Source organism: Verticillium nonalfalfae (genome assembly GCF_003724135.2).
Source record: "Verticillium nonalfalfae strain VnAa140/NRRL 66861 chromosome Unknown scaffold_3, whole genome shotgun sequence".
NCBI classification, from domain to species: Eukaryota; Fungi; Ascomycota; class Sordariomycetes; order Glomerellales; family Plectosphaerellaceae; genus Verticillium; species Verticillium nonalfalfae.
Window position 1 is genome coordinate 173758 of NW_021167228.1, and position 15461 is coordinate 189218.

Here is a 15461-nt window from a genome sequence, read left to right on the forward strand (position 1 = left end):
ATGATCTGTGGCACCTCCTTCATGGCTACCTTGTCTTGCATGGGCAGGGGCGACCCCAATCGCCTTGGTCGGAAGCGGGAAAGGGCTGCCCACGGCGCCTTGGCGGCCCTCGTGGCGTTGCTGCCAAATCCTCCCAGACCCTTGCCAGCGCCCGAGCGAACCAGGCTTATTGCTTGAACCCTGACATGTTACACAGAAGGGAGACGATGATATTCAACCCCATTCGCTGGTTTCATCGACCGCTGATCCTTACGCACTACGCCAGACTGATCTTAGTGCGCGAGTCGGCAAGGCAGGGCTGGACAGGGTGCTCGTACAGGCAATCGGGTGGAAAGGCATGCTGCAGCGGCGCGGGCAAGACCTGGCGATGTGGCTGCACGTCCTCTCTGCCTTTTACCTTGCCCACGCTTGCCACGCTCGCTAGACCTCGTGATGGTTGGAGATGTGGTCATGTTGGATCTGTTATTACGCTAGTGCAATGGAGAGGGGCCACGCAAGCATGCTCGACCTGCCATGGCCCCATAGCTTCCCCACTTATTCGTATACTGTCCATCTGTGCGGTACCATGGAGGCTCTTTTCCTGTACAGCAGGTTCGTTCGAGGAGGGAAGATAACTTGTCGACAAATGCTCCAGACGGGACGAGAGGACCTTTGCCCTGGGAAGAGATGCCAAATACATGGCTGCACGTCACACGAATAGAGCTTGCAAGTGCAAGCCCACGGTCGTCGGGCCCTTCGTCAAGTCTAATGATCGTCTGCCCTGAGTTGGCCTGATCAGGCATGAGTAGGCTTCCAAGATGAGCCATGCTCCCCTGCCAACATCCCCGTGATCATACAGATGGCCCAGGCCTAGCCAGACATGTTCACTCTTATAAAGTGGGGAGAACCGTGCACCATCGATGGCCTCCCGCCGTCTGATGTAGCCCGTCTTGCAGGTGCGTTGGCGTTGGCGACCTCACTGTGCGTACTTTAGTGGCGCCGTCGATCCAGCCCGTTTCGTTCCAAAATCGATTGTCCTTACCACCACCCCCCAAGTCAACCCTCATGCCAATCCAATGCCGCCGCCCCTCGAGAAGATCCACCCCTGCTTTGCCGACGAGGCTAGGACAGGCATGTTGCCCAGTATTTGCATTTTTCACCCTGCTTCTAAGTCCCTCCCGCTGCTCAGTATAGGTGGCCAGGTACTGCCGGCCAGGGAAAAGAAGACGCCCTGCGTGAATCCTTGATCTGTGTCTCACTGCAACCAGGCAAGGCCGCCGGCTGCCGTTGCGGTCAGCCCGCTTCCCACTCAAGGCTGGCTCCAGTTAGATCGATCTACCTCGCTCCCGCTTATCTATATCACTCCACTTGTACATCCTACCCCATCTGGGTTAAGCAGGCTCGATGAGATCGGCCTCCTCAGTGGGCCCCTTTCAGTCGTGGTCACGTTGGACGCCTGGCGAGGCTGAACTAGTGCTGCATTAGCATGTCTTGGCTCAGTATGTTAATCTCGACATCTAGTTCCCTGCTACGTGGGCTTCTCACTGCCCATTCATGTCATCATGAAGGTGGAAAGGATTGAGCGTTTCAGCTGAGCTACCGTGTTACATCCAAGCGCGTCTGTGATCAAACTTGTCATTGCTCATCTGTATCTCTTCAGCAGCACAGTATGCTGTTACCATATCCTAGACCATGGCTACTGGTCAGTCCTGAGAAAGTCCATTCTGCGAAAAACAAAACTATGGTCTTCGTATGGGACTTGACCGTAATCCTGCGCTAATCCAAGCCGCTCGCTGCCTGATACCATGCTCTCTCCTCTCGTATCAACTGAATTCTGCTTTGGACAAGGTGACAGAGGGTCGTGAGTAGTTTTGTCAACTCCGCAGCCAGTGTCATCTTGCTTTTACAACAGGACACCCGAATTCGGGTTTTCAGACGGGTTGTATTATCTTAATCGATGCCTCAGCTTTAAGCTGACTGGTTATACCTAAAGGAATTAACTTTGACTCCAACGACTGCCGATCCCATAACTCACCTCACCAGCTTACCGCTCTTTTCTGGATTGCTCCTGGATGTCTTGTTGTGACGAAACGCCTGCAGTGTACTCCATGTCATTTGACACAGTTGTTCCTTGAAGCAAGCTGTGATCCTCAACAGACATCGCCAATCCATGATTGTTGATGAAGAAGAAAGTGTTATCCTCCAACAGTGATGGAACTCCTGTATTGGCTTGGCTCGAGTTGAACAAGACGTGATTGCTGAATGGATTCGGTTGGCCTTGGTGTGGACTCAAGAGGCTCTCATCAATCATGTCATCTTGCATGAAATTTAAGTCTTGAAAAGCAGTCTCATGTCCGAAGGTGACGTTGGGTGCCTGGCCAGAGCCAAGTAAAACCTCATCTTGGTCGGACAAAGAGGGGCTGATACTTTCGTTCCAGGTACCTACAGGAAATATTGTCTCCTCGAGATTATTCTCGAGGGCCATGTTTTGAGAGTGATCAAAACCTCGATGAAGATGACCTCCACCATTGCTGTCCATATTCTGTGGGAATGACTCGCTGACGTGGTTTTGAGTTGAAGAATCCAATATATGGTTGGCCGCGATGGCAGCTTGAGGGTGGAACAGAAAGTTGTTCTCATCGCGAACGTTGGTTATCGTGTTCAAAGCATCGTTTGGCGAATATGCTGGTTGGCCAGAACTTGGTAACACCTGACAATCAATTTCATGGTACTGTCGGGGATTGGGCCTTGATTGCGCGAATACTTGTCCTTCATCGAAGTGCGAGATTTGAGTTGCACAGTCACTAGAACTGGCCGCAATATCGCTTGACTCTTCGTTCTGATCGATATCGCTGGGCTGGTCATAGGTGTCTTGAGCAGGAGCGGCCGGTTGGTAAGCCAAATGCTGCATGTGTGGTAGAGTTTGTTGCATCTGGGCTGCATCCACTGAAAATAAATGACTTAGCTTTAGTGATATTTAAAGTGACGAGAATACTCACAGGTACGGGCTCGATGGACAGGAAACTTGTCGTAAATCTCAGCGACGGAGATCACCGTAGACACATCGTGAGAAGCCACCTCGACCCAACTGTTGACTTGCCAGGTTCTGAAGGAGATGCGGTATTTATTCGGTCCTTCCTTGCTCAGAGTCCACTGACAACCTGACGCTGGAGAGAGAGAGTCAATGACACTCTTCGGGATGACTCGAAGAACGTCCTCCAGAGTGTGCTCGACACCAGCACCTTCGTCGTTGATTGAACTCATACTAGGTCCTCGCCGTCGTGAGATGAATTTGTATAAATGAACTGTAAAGCAGAGTGCGTTGGAACATGCCCCAGCTGACAGTGTTCGACGCCAGTATGTTCGTTGGTTCTCTTGAAAAACATACGGTAGTGAAAGCTTTGCCACTTGAAGAGCCGACGATGGGAAACAAACATGAAGGTCAAGAAAAAATAAGAGACAATCATTTGATCCAGAAGGAACCCAAGTACTGATGTTGGGTTGGCGCGCTTTCCCGTTTCCGCGAGAGCTGTAAGTACCTTGAGGTAAGGTAGGTAGGTAGGTAGGTAGGTAGGCACCTACTTTCGGGGGCAGCGAGGTAGCGACGTCTCACACTGTGCAGTGTGGGGTTGTGTCGCTCTGGAAGCGCAGAACATGGGGCAGCCGCCAGCTCGAGGTATTCTCGTTGAGGCTTGAATGAATGAGGGTAAGGTACTGAAGAGAATCACTAATTCTTGGTTTGCAATGCTTCAGAATAGTAGCACTGGAAGTCTTGGGCTCAGGCGTTAAAGAATTTACGCGGATCATGAATACATCAGATTGAGCAGGCTCGGGGGGATTGAGATGCAGACTTTGGCGATCCTAGGTCATCACACAGGAACTTTGAAGAAACCCTCGAGAGTACTGCTAGTGAGTTGATATGAGGTAGGAAATCGTCCTGAAATGGGGCTACGCATGGTACGAACTCCTGGCTCACCACTATAGAGAAGGATTGAGAACCAGGTACTAGCTGGTTCCGGCTCTGGCGCATCCATATCACCACCCCCAAACGTGTAGCCAACTGCCACAGTTGCTCGAAGACAGAATACTGTGAGCGCTCAATAAACTACCTACCTAGGTAAGGTAGGTAGGTATGTTTGCTTTTTTACTTATTCTCAGCGCAGGGCGGCATTTGCTGAACTCGCCCCGCCCATTGACTGCTACTACCCTTGCCCGCTCCTTCCCCCAGAATCGAGCCAGCTTTCCACCGCCATAGCCTGGCTCTTGCCAATCCCAAAGAGTCAGCTCAATTTATTCCTACCACAATTCTCCTTCACTTTGCCTCTTCATTTCCACTGACCTCCCTCCACAAGAAGTTTGCCAATCCAGAGTCGACCAGAACAAGCATCTTCCGAACATCCTTCTCATCACATCGTCACTTTCCACTTCTCGTCAAAAGATCAACATATCGTACTGCTGCCAAGGCTGGCCATCGACGGTCTTTACATCACTGCACAAAGACGAGAACCTTCAGCAACATGTCTATGCAGTTGCAATGTCAGGTACTCGGTACTGCGAATGTCGACATCGATTCTCAGCTTCAAGAGCTTATAACGAAGATCCTAAGGCTCCAAGTCAATCCTTTTCAGTTTGTAATCGTCGTCGAAGCCGCGGAGTTTCATGCTCTGCAGGCCCATGGTCGTGATTATCTCGCAGAACACTTGAGGTTCGTCGGTCTCCCCTTGTGTGTCAAAAAAGTACTAACGCTCGTCTGATAGTCATCAGCTGCAAAAAGATGTCATTTGGGTACAAGATGGTATGAATAACAGCATCGACCGCTACTATATTGGCCCTCTTGAGACCTTCATCGCTGGAAATCGCATGCTCGTCAGCATCGACGGACGTGCCGTATTGGTTCACAAACCTCTTGCTCGACAAGCTCAAAGTATGACATCAAATCAGAGCAGGCGCACAGTCAAGGTCAAGATCTCGCGGCCGCCCAATTCGTATATCCTCTATCGCAAAGATCACCACAAGCTCATCAAAGCTGCGAACCCCGCATACACCAATAATCAAATTTGTCAGTGTCCTTGAACATCAGTCCTCTCAACATGCTAATTCTTTTCAGCGAAGGTCCTTGGTCAGGCTTGGAAGCAGGAGAAGGCCGATGTCCGAGCTCGTTACCAGACAATGGCTGAAGAGCTCAAGCAGAACCTTCTTCGAGCACATCCCGATTACCGCTACGCTCCTCGTCGACCTGGAGAGCGCCGCCGTCGCAACCGACGTGTGGCTGCTGAGGCTACTAGTGGCATGGAAGGTTTGGATAATCACGTTTGAACAAGTGGTAGCATTGCCAGCCGTGAATCTGGAGGAGATCTTGCATAGGTGTGGACTGCGGTTGCTGTTGTCCTTTTTGCAAACCCAAACCTGCTGTCGTAGTAAGGTTGTTAGCAGAGTAAAGGGATTCCCGCAGGTTAGTGCTGGAGTTGATCACTAGGCATAGCATAGAACAACATCTGAAACTCGACCCCCCACCCATCAAGAACCACCCGCAAGCCATCTTTTAGGTACCTAGGTAGGGTGAACGTAATATGGAGAAGGCGCTCATGTTGAGGTAAACTCCATTCATGCCCAAGGTAGCTTCCCAACCGCGCGCCCATGGACCTAGCAGATCGGACTTGCCTGTACGGTGCCGTTGTGGCACGGTCGCGGCCGTGCCCATATAAGCGTCGCAATTTCTTGTGAAGATGATCCCTCGACTCGGAGAGTCATAAATCTTCTGAACGCCAGCCCTTGCATCAGTTGCGGTACCTTTAGTGGTAGTCAATCTCTGACTCTGTCGGCGGTAGCCTACCTTGGGTATGAATGAGACGGCTGGGGGCTCCTGGGCCTGTGAAGACCCGGACCCAGGTCGGCAGTAGATGTTATTTCAAAGCCAGTATCGTGATCCAAAACATCACGCCAAGATTCGCTATCTGCCAGTGTTACGTGTCGAACAAGTGAGAACATTTTAGGGCCAATCTTCGAGGTGGGGCAAGAAGGCACAGCGTGACACGAGGGCGATGTTCCTGTTCAAGGTAATTACCCCACCGCAGCCTCTGGACCTACCGGATTAAATTCCACTTTGAGTATCCTCCCGCGAGGCCACTGCCGTGTCTGCATTTAGAAGCAAGATCCACTTCCTACCTTGGATAAGGAAGTATCATTCTTCACTCTTCTACATTCGGTAGTAGGATCTCCCTCCCCAGATCAACAGAGTATCTCTGTACCTTTGTGCTGAGCAATGATCTACTCAAGAGTGGGGAGTTGACGCCCGTCACTGTTGGTTGCACTACCAAGATGATCGCTCGACTGTTCTATAAAGTGCGGGCAGCCTTGAGACAACCAGTGAAGCGAGAGGTTCTGTAACTTCTTTTCGTCTTCTGCCATGGGTTGCAGAACCCCAACATGCTACTCGATTGTGGGAAAAAGTCGAATGGAATTACGCCAACAACCCGTGGCGATTGAACCAGGCTGCCGCTTTACTGTTTCCTCGACTGCATGCCGCTCCGGGGCATGGGTCCCTTGTGTGCTCAGGTTTGGCCTCGGTACTTTGAATAGTCGATGGCCCAGTGGCAGGAAATATGTATCGCTCATGGAGCTAAGGGATGCAGCGAAGAGGACAACAAAATGCTTACATGTTGCCCATGCTCCGCAGACATACCTGTTACTACTTGTGTACTGAGCTGTACCTGACCAGATATACATAAAGCTATTCGGGCAGGCGGTGATCATTTAAAGGATTGACGTCAAATGTTACACACAGTTGAATGGCCAAGGCTCTCATGTGGCTAGTCCTAGAGACGGGTCTTGGGGACCAGGCACGCGCCACGCCAGGAACACACAGCAGAAGCTATATGACCGTTCTACAGGTGTAGTATAGATGAATTGGTCTATCTGGGTAGGTAGGCCATGTAGGCTTATTTCCCTTTGGCGCCCATATGTGGTGATATGAATGGAATTGCCTGCCCTGTGGCCTGACACGTAAGGAGACAAACGATTTTGGAATGGAACGAGCTATACTTTGCCTTTCTTCCAGTCGCTGCTCCATATGAACGTCCCACAACGCCACTGCGTCCCCTTCTCCTTCTCGCCAGAGGGCCCTAATGGCCGAGCACATATGTAGAACGAACGACCTGCAGTACAGAAAAGATCAGCGAGGTTTTCATGAGTGGAGAGATTGTCAGACGATCTTCTGTCACTAGACAGGGACTGATCGACGCAAAGCAGGTTCTGAGGAGTCAATACGCAGTTGACAGGAGAGCAGGAGGCCCTAGGCCAACTTTGACAGCGTTGACAGGATTGTACTGACTAGAGATACATACCGCAATTCACGCCAGGCTTCTTTGTTAGAAGACTGATACATGGCTCCTCGTGTTCACACTTCGGCACTACCCTCTTGCCCAGCTGAAGCTTTGACCATGTTTCTTTGACCTGTATTGGGTCGAAGACAGTTTCAGCACTGTCCATTGCAGAGAGCGACAAGGATGTCGAGGACGGTGGCCCCGGTTTCGTTGGCGATCGAGTCTGATCATCTGGCGTAGATGATGTGGCAATGCGGACAGCTGGTGACTTTGTGGGACTACTTTCGTTCGAGGCTGCTGTTTGTTGGTAGGGCGATGGAGGCTCGGCACTGCTGACAGCCGCTGGTGTCACATCTCTGGCTGGCTGCTTGGGTTTGAAAAAGCCCACGAGCGTGCTCTGCGCCATGGACCCTGCAGTTCCCTTTGCAGCTGACTGGCTGTCGTTAGTCTTGCTCTTCTTGGATGCTTTTTTCGACAGCTGAGTGGTGGGTGCTGCCCTCTTTGTTGGTGGCCTCGATGTTTGAGGGCGAGCCGCCTCCTTTGTTGGAGAATACAGGGGTAAGGGTTTACTCTCAGAATTCTTTGGGCCCGAGGGCTCCGCCAATGCCACACCTTGGTCCGAACGAGCTGATAAGGTCTCGTGGTTAGGAGCACTAGCAGACTCTGGCTCTGCCTTGGACTCGGCGAGGGTGTCTGGTGATTCAAGGAACGTCTTTCTTTCTGGCGCCTTGGCAGCCGGCTTCTTCATGAACATGTCGCGAATGCTGCGACGACGGTCGAATTCAGGAATCAGTTTAGCAGACATGGGGAGCAAGTCTTTCGGCGACCATTCCCGTAATCGCTTTCCACCCTCGACCATGCCCTGTGGATTAAGAAGGTCAAGTGTATGGACATCCTGGCCGCCAACCTTGACCGTGTCCCCCAGAGTACCATAGACTGGGCAATGATCTGAGCCGTGGAGTCCTTCTTGTATGTTGGAGTCGATGAACCAATCTTTGATGCCCGCGGAGCATAACAAGTAATCAATGCGAGCGCCGTTGTTGGCTGGTCTCGTGTTCCGCTTGGTATCCCAACACGTAAACATGCCTTTACGATCTGGATGGAAGCAGCGACAAATATCCCAAAGTACAGGTTGCTCGCGCCCAGGATCGCGATCTCCATGAACTTGACCCTCGAAAAGAAGCTGATTGAAGAGCCGTCGCGAGGGAATGGCCATCCAGTCGTCCATTGTCATGTCCTCTTTGCGCAGTTGCTCAGAAAGGTTAATCGTATCAATCTCGGATCGGCTGACGTTCAGGTCACCTGTCAAAATGACCTGCTTACCCGCGGCAACAAGGTTGCGCACCCTCGCATCCAGTGCAGAGAGATAGCCCAGGCGAAACTCTTGTCTTGATTCATCGCGGTTGGCGGGACTGTACGTGCCAATGAGCACGAATGCAGGAAATTCGAGGATCACACATCGGCCTTCTGAATCGAGTGTGGCTTCATCGATGTCGCTGGAAAGCTGCTCAGCGGTTGGATAGCCGCCAATCTGTTGCTCTTTAGGCAAGTCTCGGAATCTGGTGCTTGAGTCTGGAGGACAAAGAACGCCAAAAATGCCCTCCTCTGCACGTATGGGGCAGCACGTGGCATTCCGCGTGTAGATTACCACCCCGGAATAACCTGCTGCTTGTTAGACACGAATCCTGTCAGTCTTTGGGGGTGTGAGTAATTTGCCTTTTTTGTATTTGGGAAGACTGAAGTAAACGTCCCAGCCAGGAATCAGAACCATGTCGTCCTTGAGGTCTTTACGCTGAATCTTCGTCTCCTGGAAGATGACTATGTCTGCCTCCAGTATGTCGAACATGGCCTGGGGGATAGTCAGGTGGGACAGCTACAGAGTGGGTTGCGATCATGTCAACCAACCTCGAATGTCCGTTTCTCCCTCCATGGCTGATACCCAAATGGGTTCCTGCAGTAATTTCTTCAGCACCAGCAAGTGGCGGCATGGTCTTCGCCTTACGGACCTGATACCATTGACTGACCTTGGTCAGCGGAAGAAGCCATAAACACGGTTCGGACATGACTCACCGTTCCATGTAGTAATTCGCGGCATGGTGACTGATAATGACCTGTTTGTTGGTGGAAAGATGTGGCTGCCTAAGCTCACGTTCCCTCTGCTCTCTCGCCCCAGCGCATGAATTCTCGCTTTTTGGTCGGGATAGGCATTGGAGGCTGAGTGAGGAAGTCGTACCCGTCGTCGGCGCCGGCGGGATACTTGAAAGCCTAATAGAACTCAACCCTGATCAGCCTTCAAGCGAATGACTGGCACACGAGGCCGTGGAAAGGCTGCTCCTTTGCCTCAAGAGCGGGTCACCGAACGCGTTCATGTCACCGACAGTGAGCACCGAGCATGTCCACAGTGACGCGACCAGTCGCACGACGTCATGTGACCTAAGGACAACCTAACTGACTAATCAGAGACACACAACATGGGTTGAGTCAGCGAGTCTGGTGTACTGCGTGCCTCAATCGTAAGGCAACAAGTGACGTTCAATAACCGAGCTTGCATGACCTGATGTTGAACTTCGCATCATCACGACATCCTCGAACCTCCGAACCGCCAGTTCAACGACACCAAAATGCTCCCCCAGCGCCAGATCCTCCGCGCCGCGCCGCGCTTCGCCGCACAGCTGCGCGCTCCCGCCCAGCGTCGTCTTGCCAGCTCTGCCGGCGAGAATGCCTTCATCAGCGAGCGCCAGCACGCCAAGGAGCACGCCAGCGGCACCACTGGTCCGTCGCTCTCCAACCCCTTCCGAGAAACTCAATTGCCCTTGTTGGACTTTTGCTAACCCAGCGCAGAGCTCTGGAAGAAGATCTCCGTCTAGTATGGCCTCCCTTGCCCATCGGGCCACTTTCCTGAGCGATTTCCCCACACGATAGTCCACAATCAATTGACGCCAATCCGATGGCGATGGGACACGATTTTGTCTATCGATGGAGGCCGGAGGATTCTGAGGTGGTGGGCTTGAGCACTGGCTAACGTATGGATATTGTAGCGCCTGCATTCCCGCCCTGGGCCTCGCCGGCTGGAACGCCTACTCCCTGTGGAACGAGCACTGGGAGCACTGGAGCCACATGCCCCCTCTGGAGGAGCGCACTGAGTACTCTTACCAGAACATTCGCACCAAGAACTTCTCTTGGGGCAACGGAGACAAGGTGAGAAGACATTGATGTTTCCCTTCTGACTTGGATATCAGACGCGAGCTAACACATGCGGACAGACCATCTTGTACGTATATCACCTCGAAAACCATACCTGATGTTGGAAGCCGGGCGCTGCCGACAAGACGGGCTGCGGCCTTGTCGACGCCTCCATCATTCTTCGGCAAAGCGCTGGCGTTCCCCTGTAGGCTGATTGCCAAGTCTCACTTGCTAATATTCTTCTCACAGCTGGAACGACGATGTCAACTACCACAACAAGGACAAATAAGCGGGTCGCTTTTTGTCACTCGGAGGCCACAGTACTTTTTGGATGACCTCGCGAGGAGCAGGCAGACAGTGGAGATGCTGTGGTCTTTGTGTGTTGCGGGCGGGAACAGAAGAGCGGAGCAGACCGACACAACTGTACATGATTTCCTAGACTTTGAGCAATCAACCAGTCCTCAACTTTGAACCCACGGTGAAACGACGCGTGGCGTGCTAGATGTGATTCAATGGTCCAGCCGTTCCTCGCAATGCACTGATCAGTGGTGTTTCAACTCACGCGACGAAGAAAACGGAGGAGCACTAGAATTAGAGTCGCTTACATTGCCAGCACGGCGGCATGTTTACGCAGGGCTACATATGTTGCTGCACAATCTGCGGCAAGGGCCTTGTCTCCCGCCACGCGCATAATCGTTGCCTTCTTGGCCATCATCTCGCACTGCTTGACAATCTCCTCGACGCTCGAGTAGCAATCGAAGGCCTTTTCCACGGCACGCAGCGCTCTGGTCATGCACTCTGTCCGCCTAGCAGAGCCATTTGGCGCACCACCAGCGAGGCCCATATTTGCATCGGCGAGATGGGAGTACAAAGTCCCGCTCAACCTCGCAGAATCGCATTCCAGGCTTCGCGGTAAGATGGCCGTCAGTAGGTCAATGGCCGCTTGGAATTCACCTAATGAGGTGAGTATGTTGGCAATGGCACCGATGGCATGCCACAAGTTTGGCACCAACCGTGCACGCCACGCCATGCTGGCAGCCCTCATGGCTAGGGTGAAGCCTCGCTGCGGTCGTCCAGCCTTATCGTACAAATGAGCCTTGACGAGCATCAGCTGAATGCGGAGTGACAAGTCTCGGTTCTCTTCTTGTAGCTCCTCAAGCATGTCCTCCACCTTCTCGAAGGCACTGCTTAGATCGCCTCGTCGCTTGAGGCAGTCAATATGCAAGTAGTCAATCATGAAGGCTATGTCTGGTTCCATGTCGTCCATTTTGGACTGCAAGAGCTGGGAGAGTATCTGCTCAGCACCGTCCAGGTTGTTGTGGCGCAGATCGCGGGTGAGCTTGATGATGCCTCGGTACTTGAACCAGTACTGGCTTGGTTTCCAGGAGCGCAGCGCATTCTCGTCGAGGGCCTCGAGCTTCTTCAAGGCGTCGTCGTACTTGCCCCTCTCTGCCAGCTGCACAGCTAGCCGACAAGTAACTTTCAATTCATCGTCAAAGACCGACTGGCGCGCATGACAGCGCAGAAACATCTCACTCTCCATGTTGGATAGATGCGCGAGACCGATCCGGTCCAGTAGTGCCATTTTCATCGAGAGCTGCGCTCCGAACATGTTCTTCATGTTCTTCTCGACGATCAAGTGGGAGCTGCGCACTAACAGCTCGAGGGATGTGGCGACGCTTTCGCCGTTCATGAGGCCCAGCTTTGCCTCGCTGATGAGTACAGAACTCCAAAGAGTGCCCATGTTGGTCTCCTTGGCTTTGACGCGAAGATATGCCAAGCTTTCCTTACCAGCACCGAGGACACTGTCTGTCTCTAGATCGCGGATCAAGTTTGGATGCGCTTGTCCGTAGTGGAAAAGCCAGTTGAGAGAGAAGTTGAGGCATGTCATGTCGCGATTCTCCCGCGCAGTCGACACTGTTTCAAGCATGGTCGTAATTGCATCTTTGTGGCAGCCAAAGTCGGCTTGCAGTACGGCCAGGTTCATGAGAGCATACTGGTAGTAAAGTCGATCTCGGTTTTGCATCGTGTAGTCGAAATATCGGTGCAGGTAATCGAATGATGTGGGATAGTCACCTGACCGCCACGCATCGAGAAAGCTACCAGGCGTCAGTTTCGAAAGGAACGCATCGTCAGCCAAAGCAGCAGACAGACCTGAGATAGTGCGCTGTGCTGGGCACCACAACGCTGTCTTTTACGAGGTCTCGGAACTTGTGTTGAACCTCGACAGGAACGCGGTTGCCATGTTCTATACAGTCAGCGCTCGCCCTGCGCCATGCTTCGGTGACCTCAATGACGTACTCTGCATCTGCTCGATCTGGAACTCGAGTAAAAGTTCGACATCGTCCGTGCTCACGGAAAGAGACGATGGCTCGGCGCTCGTCAGCAGGCTGCCGTAGGCAACTGAGGCAAGAGCCTCGACGCCTTCCGGGTCCCAGTCATCGTGCTCACCAACCTCAAGGACGTGGTCGAAGCTCATGCGGCCAAAGGAAGGGTTCCGTCTTCTCCTGTAGGATACAGTCGGCTGTCGGTACTTGACGAATTCCTTCCAGAGCTCGGTGCTATCGTGGAACCGTAATCGCGAGAACTCAAGCTGACAGCGTCTGACGAAGGTCCCAAATGGTGAATTGCGCGTCAGGCGTATCCCTGCCTGGTCGGGTTCTTCGTCGCCCTGTCGTCGCAGTTGCTCTTTCGACTTGACCATTGCCTGCGACTGTCTTTCAAAGAACGAGTGCAGCTCATGGAGGGAGTTAATATCCCACAGTCTGTCGAGGAAGCTATCCCACAGCTTTCTGCCCGGCAAGCCTACTAGTACGGGGTATGGGTTGAGAAGGCTTTCGAAGTCTTGAATCGATACAACGATGCTGACGGCCTTTTTCGCCTTGTCCCAGCTGGCCGCATTACTGGAGTGAAAAGATACCGGGTCGTAGTCGAGGACATGAGAAGTGATGAAGGAGAGAACGGGGATGATGGCAGCATTAGGGACATGCTCATCTGTGTAGAGCTCAATCAGGGATAGTATGCCAATCTTGGCAGGCGTGAGATACCTGGCCATGACGGATCTGCTGATCTAGTATGGGTTTATATGATGTGCGGGAATGAGTTGAAAGTCCTTGCGGTGCAAACTTGCGTGAGCATCGTGATGCGAGGCTTGTGTTGACGGCACGGTAGCTTAGCCTGTGCGTGAAGTGTACCTTCGGGCGCGACTTTGATGGACAAGGCCCAGTGGCCGAAGGCTCAACGCACCTTCCTGCGAAGTTCAGAGCGTGAGTCAGATCTGTGGCATCGGAGACCCTGACCGCTAGGCGAGACCTTGTGGTGGTGTTGACCTCGCCGTGGAGTTGCTGTTGTCATATGGACGGGAGGTCGAGGTTCGCGACTGACTGCATAAGCTTGAGATATGCGAGACCCACCCGCGCGATTGGTCTAAATCGAGATTGATTTATGGCCAATCAAATTCTGGCACTCCATCTTCTATAGCTGCCATCAGGTACTTGACCTTAGTAGGTACCTTACGAACAACTCATATAAGCCGAGAAGCGTAGCATCACAAAATGGCGAGTCCGGTATTGCAGGGGAGGCTGCAGGCAGGACCTCATCTATACAAATCGTATTGATACATGTCATATTTCACAAGGCGAGGGGGGCCTCCAAAGCGTTCCTCAGATGCCTCTCCTCCCAGACCCGAGGAATCCTATTCGTCGAAGACTTCGTACATCCAGAATGCCGGGCTGGTCTCCTACGCGAGCCCTGCCCGCCCTGAGACGCCCCTCTGAGACCTTCACCTGCTGGCTCGAGATGGATCGATGTCTCCGCCACTCGCAGTGCCCCTGTAATGTAGTTTTGACTGCTCGTATGAGCCGTGTCCATGTCGGCTGTTTGCCTTCAGGTCGCTGCATGAGGTCTGCCGCGTTCATCCTACGACTTTCGGGCGACTCGCATATATCTGCCCCTGTCCTGTCCGGCGCAAGCCAGCCATCTCAAGTCTCTCGCCAGCGGATGCTCTTCCCTTGCTTGTCTTTCAGCTCACTCGTCGGCTCTGGCGCCTCGCCAGCGCCGATGACAGTCGCGTCCTCCACGTCGACGTCGTTCGTGGCCCACATGCTCTCGATGCAGAGCGCAAACGGCCCGGGCACGCGGTCCGTCAGCCCAAAGCCCACCGTGCGCACCTTGCGCCGCAGCATCTCCGTCTGCGGCTCGACGACGAAGCCGTGGTTCGTCCGCACAAAGTCGTTCCACTTGACAAACACCGTCTCCCACTCGCCCGGCCGCTTGGCGAACAGGCGGTGCTGGTGCAGATCCGTCGGCACGACGCTCTCCGTCTGCAGGTTGACAAAGTAGCTGCGCCCGTCGGACCGGATGCGCATCGCGAGGTACGTGTACATGTCGATGTCCCAGAGGCTGCGACCGAATGCCGTCGCCGGCCTGTCGAGCGTGCGCCACGCCGCGAAACCGGTGCGCTGGATCTCGGGCTTGTCCTTGGGCAGCTCCGTCGATATCGTGCCGTGGAAGCGGGCGTAGCCTGTCGGTCGGGCCGCGGACGAGGGGTGTCGGGGCTCGGTGTCGCTCGAGAAGGGCGCCCAGTCGAGGGCGCACTCGGAGAAGCCGCCGATCTCTTCGTCGGACATGGTCTTGCAGTTTGTGATGGAGTGTGCGTCGGGGAAGCTCTGCAGCAGAAGCGGTGCGAAGGGACCCTTGACGGCCTCCGCCGTGAAAGCTGTGCCAATGATCCGAGGTTAGTAGACGGACATGGTGGAGCGGCGCCGGGCTTGTGCGGCAGAAAAGGGAGACAGGAAGTTCCTCACCAATTGAGGCCAACCGCTTGAACTCATCGACGCTGCGACCCATGAAGCCCTTGCTCAGGGCTGACGTTGCTCGCATCGTGACAGTAATGCCGGTTGTATCGGCCGAAAGGTTGTTGCTGATGGTCACCTCGAGCCAGTCGGCTCTGTGCGGTTGCAGTGCATGGGTAGGAAG

At 53.4% G+C, this 15461-nt stretch overlaps 6 protein-coding genes across 6 annotated transcripts; 2 read left to right on the plus strand and 4 right to left on the minus strand.

The window, feature by feature from the left end:
- Positions 1-2023: 2023 nt before the first annotated feature.
- On the minus strand, positions 2024-3243 carry D7B24_004994 (uncharacterized protein; the record flags this gene model as incomplete). The annotated part of the gene is made up of 2 exons (XM_028639157.1): positions 2024-2916; positions 2979-3243. The coding sequence occupies 2 exons, from the start codon at positions 3241-3243 to the stop codon at positions 2024-2026; spliced, it is 1158 nt and encodes a 385-aa protein (XP_028499064.1).
- A 1253-nt stretch (positions 3244-4496) lies between these two features.
- On the plus strand, positions 4497-5295 carry D7B24_004995 (uncharacterized protein; the record flags this gene model as incomplete). Its single annotated transcript, XM_028639158.1, has 3 exons — positions 4497-4684; positions 4737-5038; positions 5087-5295. 3 exons carry the CDS (start codon positions 4497-4499, stop codon positions 5293-5295), a joined length of 699 nt encoding a protein of 232 aa, XP_028499065.1.
- Positions 5296-7375: 2080 nt separating this feature from the next.
- D7B24_004996 (uncharacterized protein) lies at positions 7376-9396 on the minus strand (the record flags this gene model as incomplete). The annotated part of the gene is made up of 6 exons (XM_028639159.1): positions 7376-7431; positions 7584-8963; positions 9018-9150; positions 9207-9252; positions 9308-9320; positions 9372-9396. 6 exons carry the CDS (start codon positions 9394-9396, stop codon positions 7376-7378), a joined length of 1653 nt encoding a protein of 550 aa, XP_028499066.1.
- Positions 9397-9922: 526 nt separating this feature from the next.
- D7B24_004997 (uncharacterized protein) lies at positions 9923-10773 on the plus strand (the record flags this gene model as incomplete). The annotated part of the gene is made up of 4 exons (XM_028639160.1): positions 9923-10116; positions 10340-10499; positions 10565-10572; positions 10734-10773. The coding sequence occupies 4 exons, from the start codon at positions 9923-9925 to the stop codon at positions 10771-10773; spliced, it is 402 nt and encodes a 133-aa protein (XP_028499067.1).
- A 312-nt stretch (positions 10774-11085) lies between these two features.
- Positions 11086-13539, minus strand: APC5 (anaphase promoting complex subunit 5; the record flags this gene model as incomplete). Its single annotated transcript, XM_028639161.1, has 3 exons — positions 11086-12583; positions 12639-12732; positions 12786-13539. The coding sequence occupies 3 exons, from the start codon at positions 13537-13539 to the stop codon at positions 11086-11088; spliced, it is 2346 nt and encodes a 781-aa protein (XP_028499068.1).
- A 925-nt stretch (positions 13540-14464) lies between these two features.
- D7B24_004999 (uncharacterized protein) lies at positions 14465-15365 on the minus strand (the record flags this gene model as incomplete). The annotated part of the gene is made up of 2 exons (XM_028639162.1): positions 14465-15201; positions 15290-15365. 2 exons carry the CDS (start codon positions 15363-15365, stop codon positions 14465-14467), a joined length of 813 nt encoding a protein of 270 aa, XP_028499069.1.
- Positions 15366-15461: the final 96 nt, after the last annotated feature.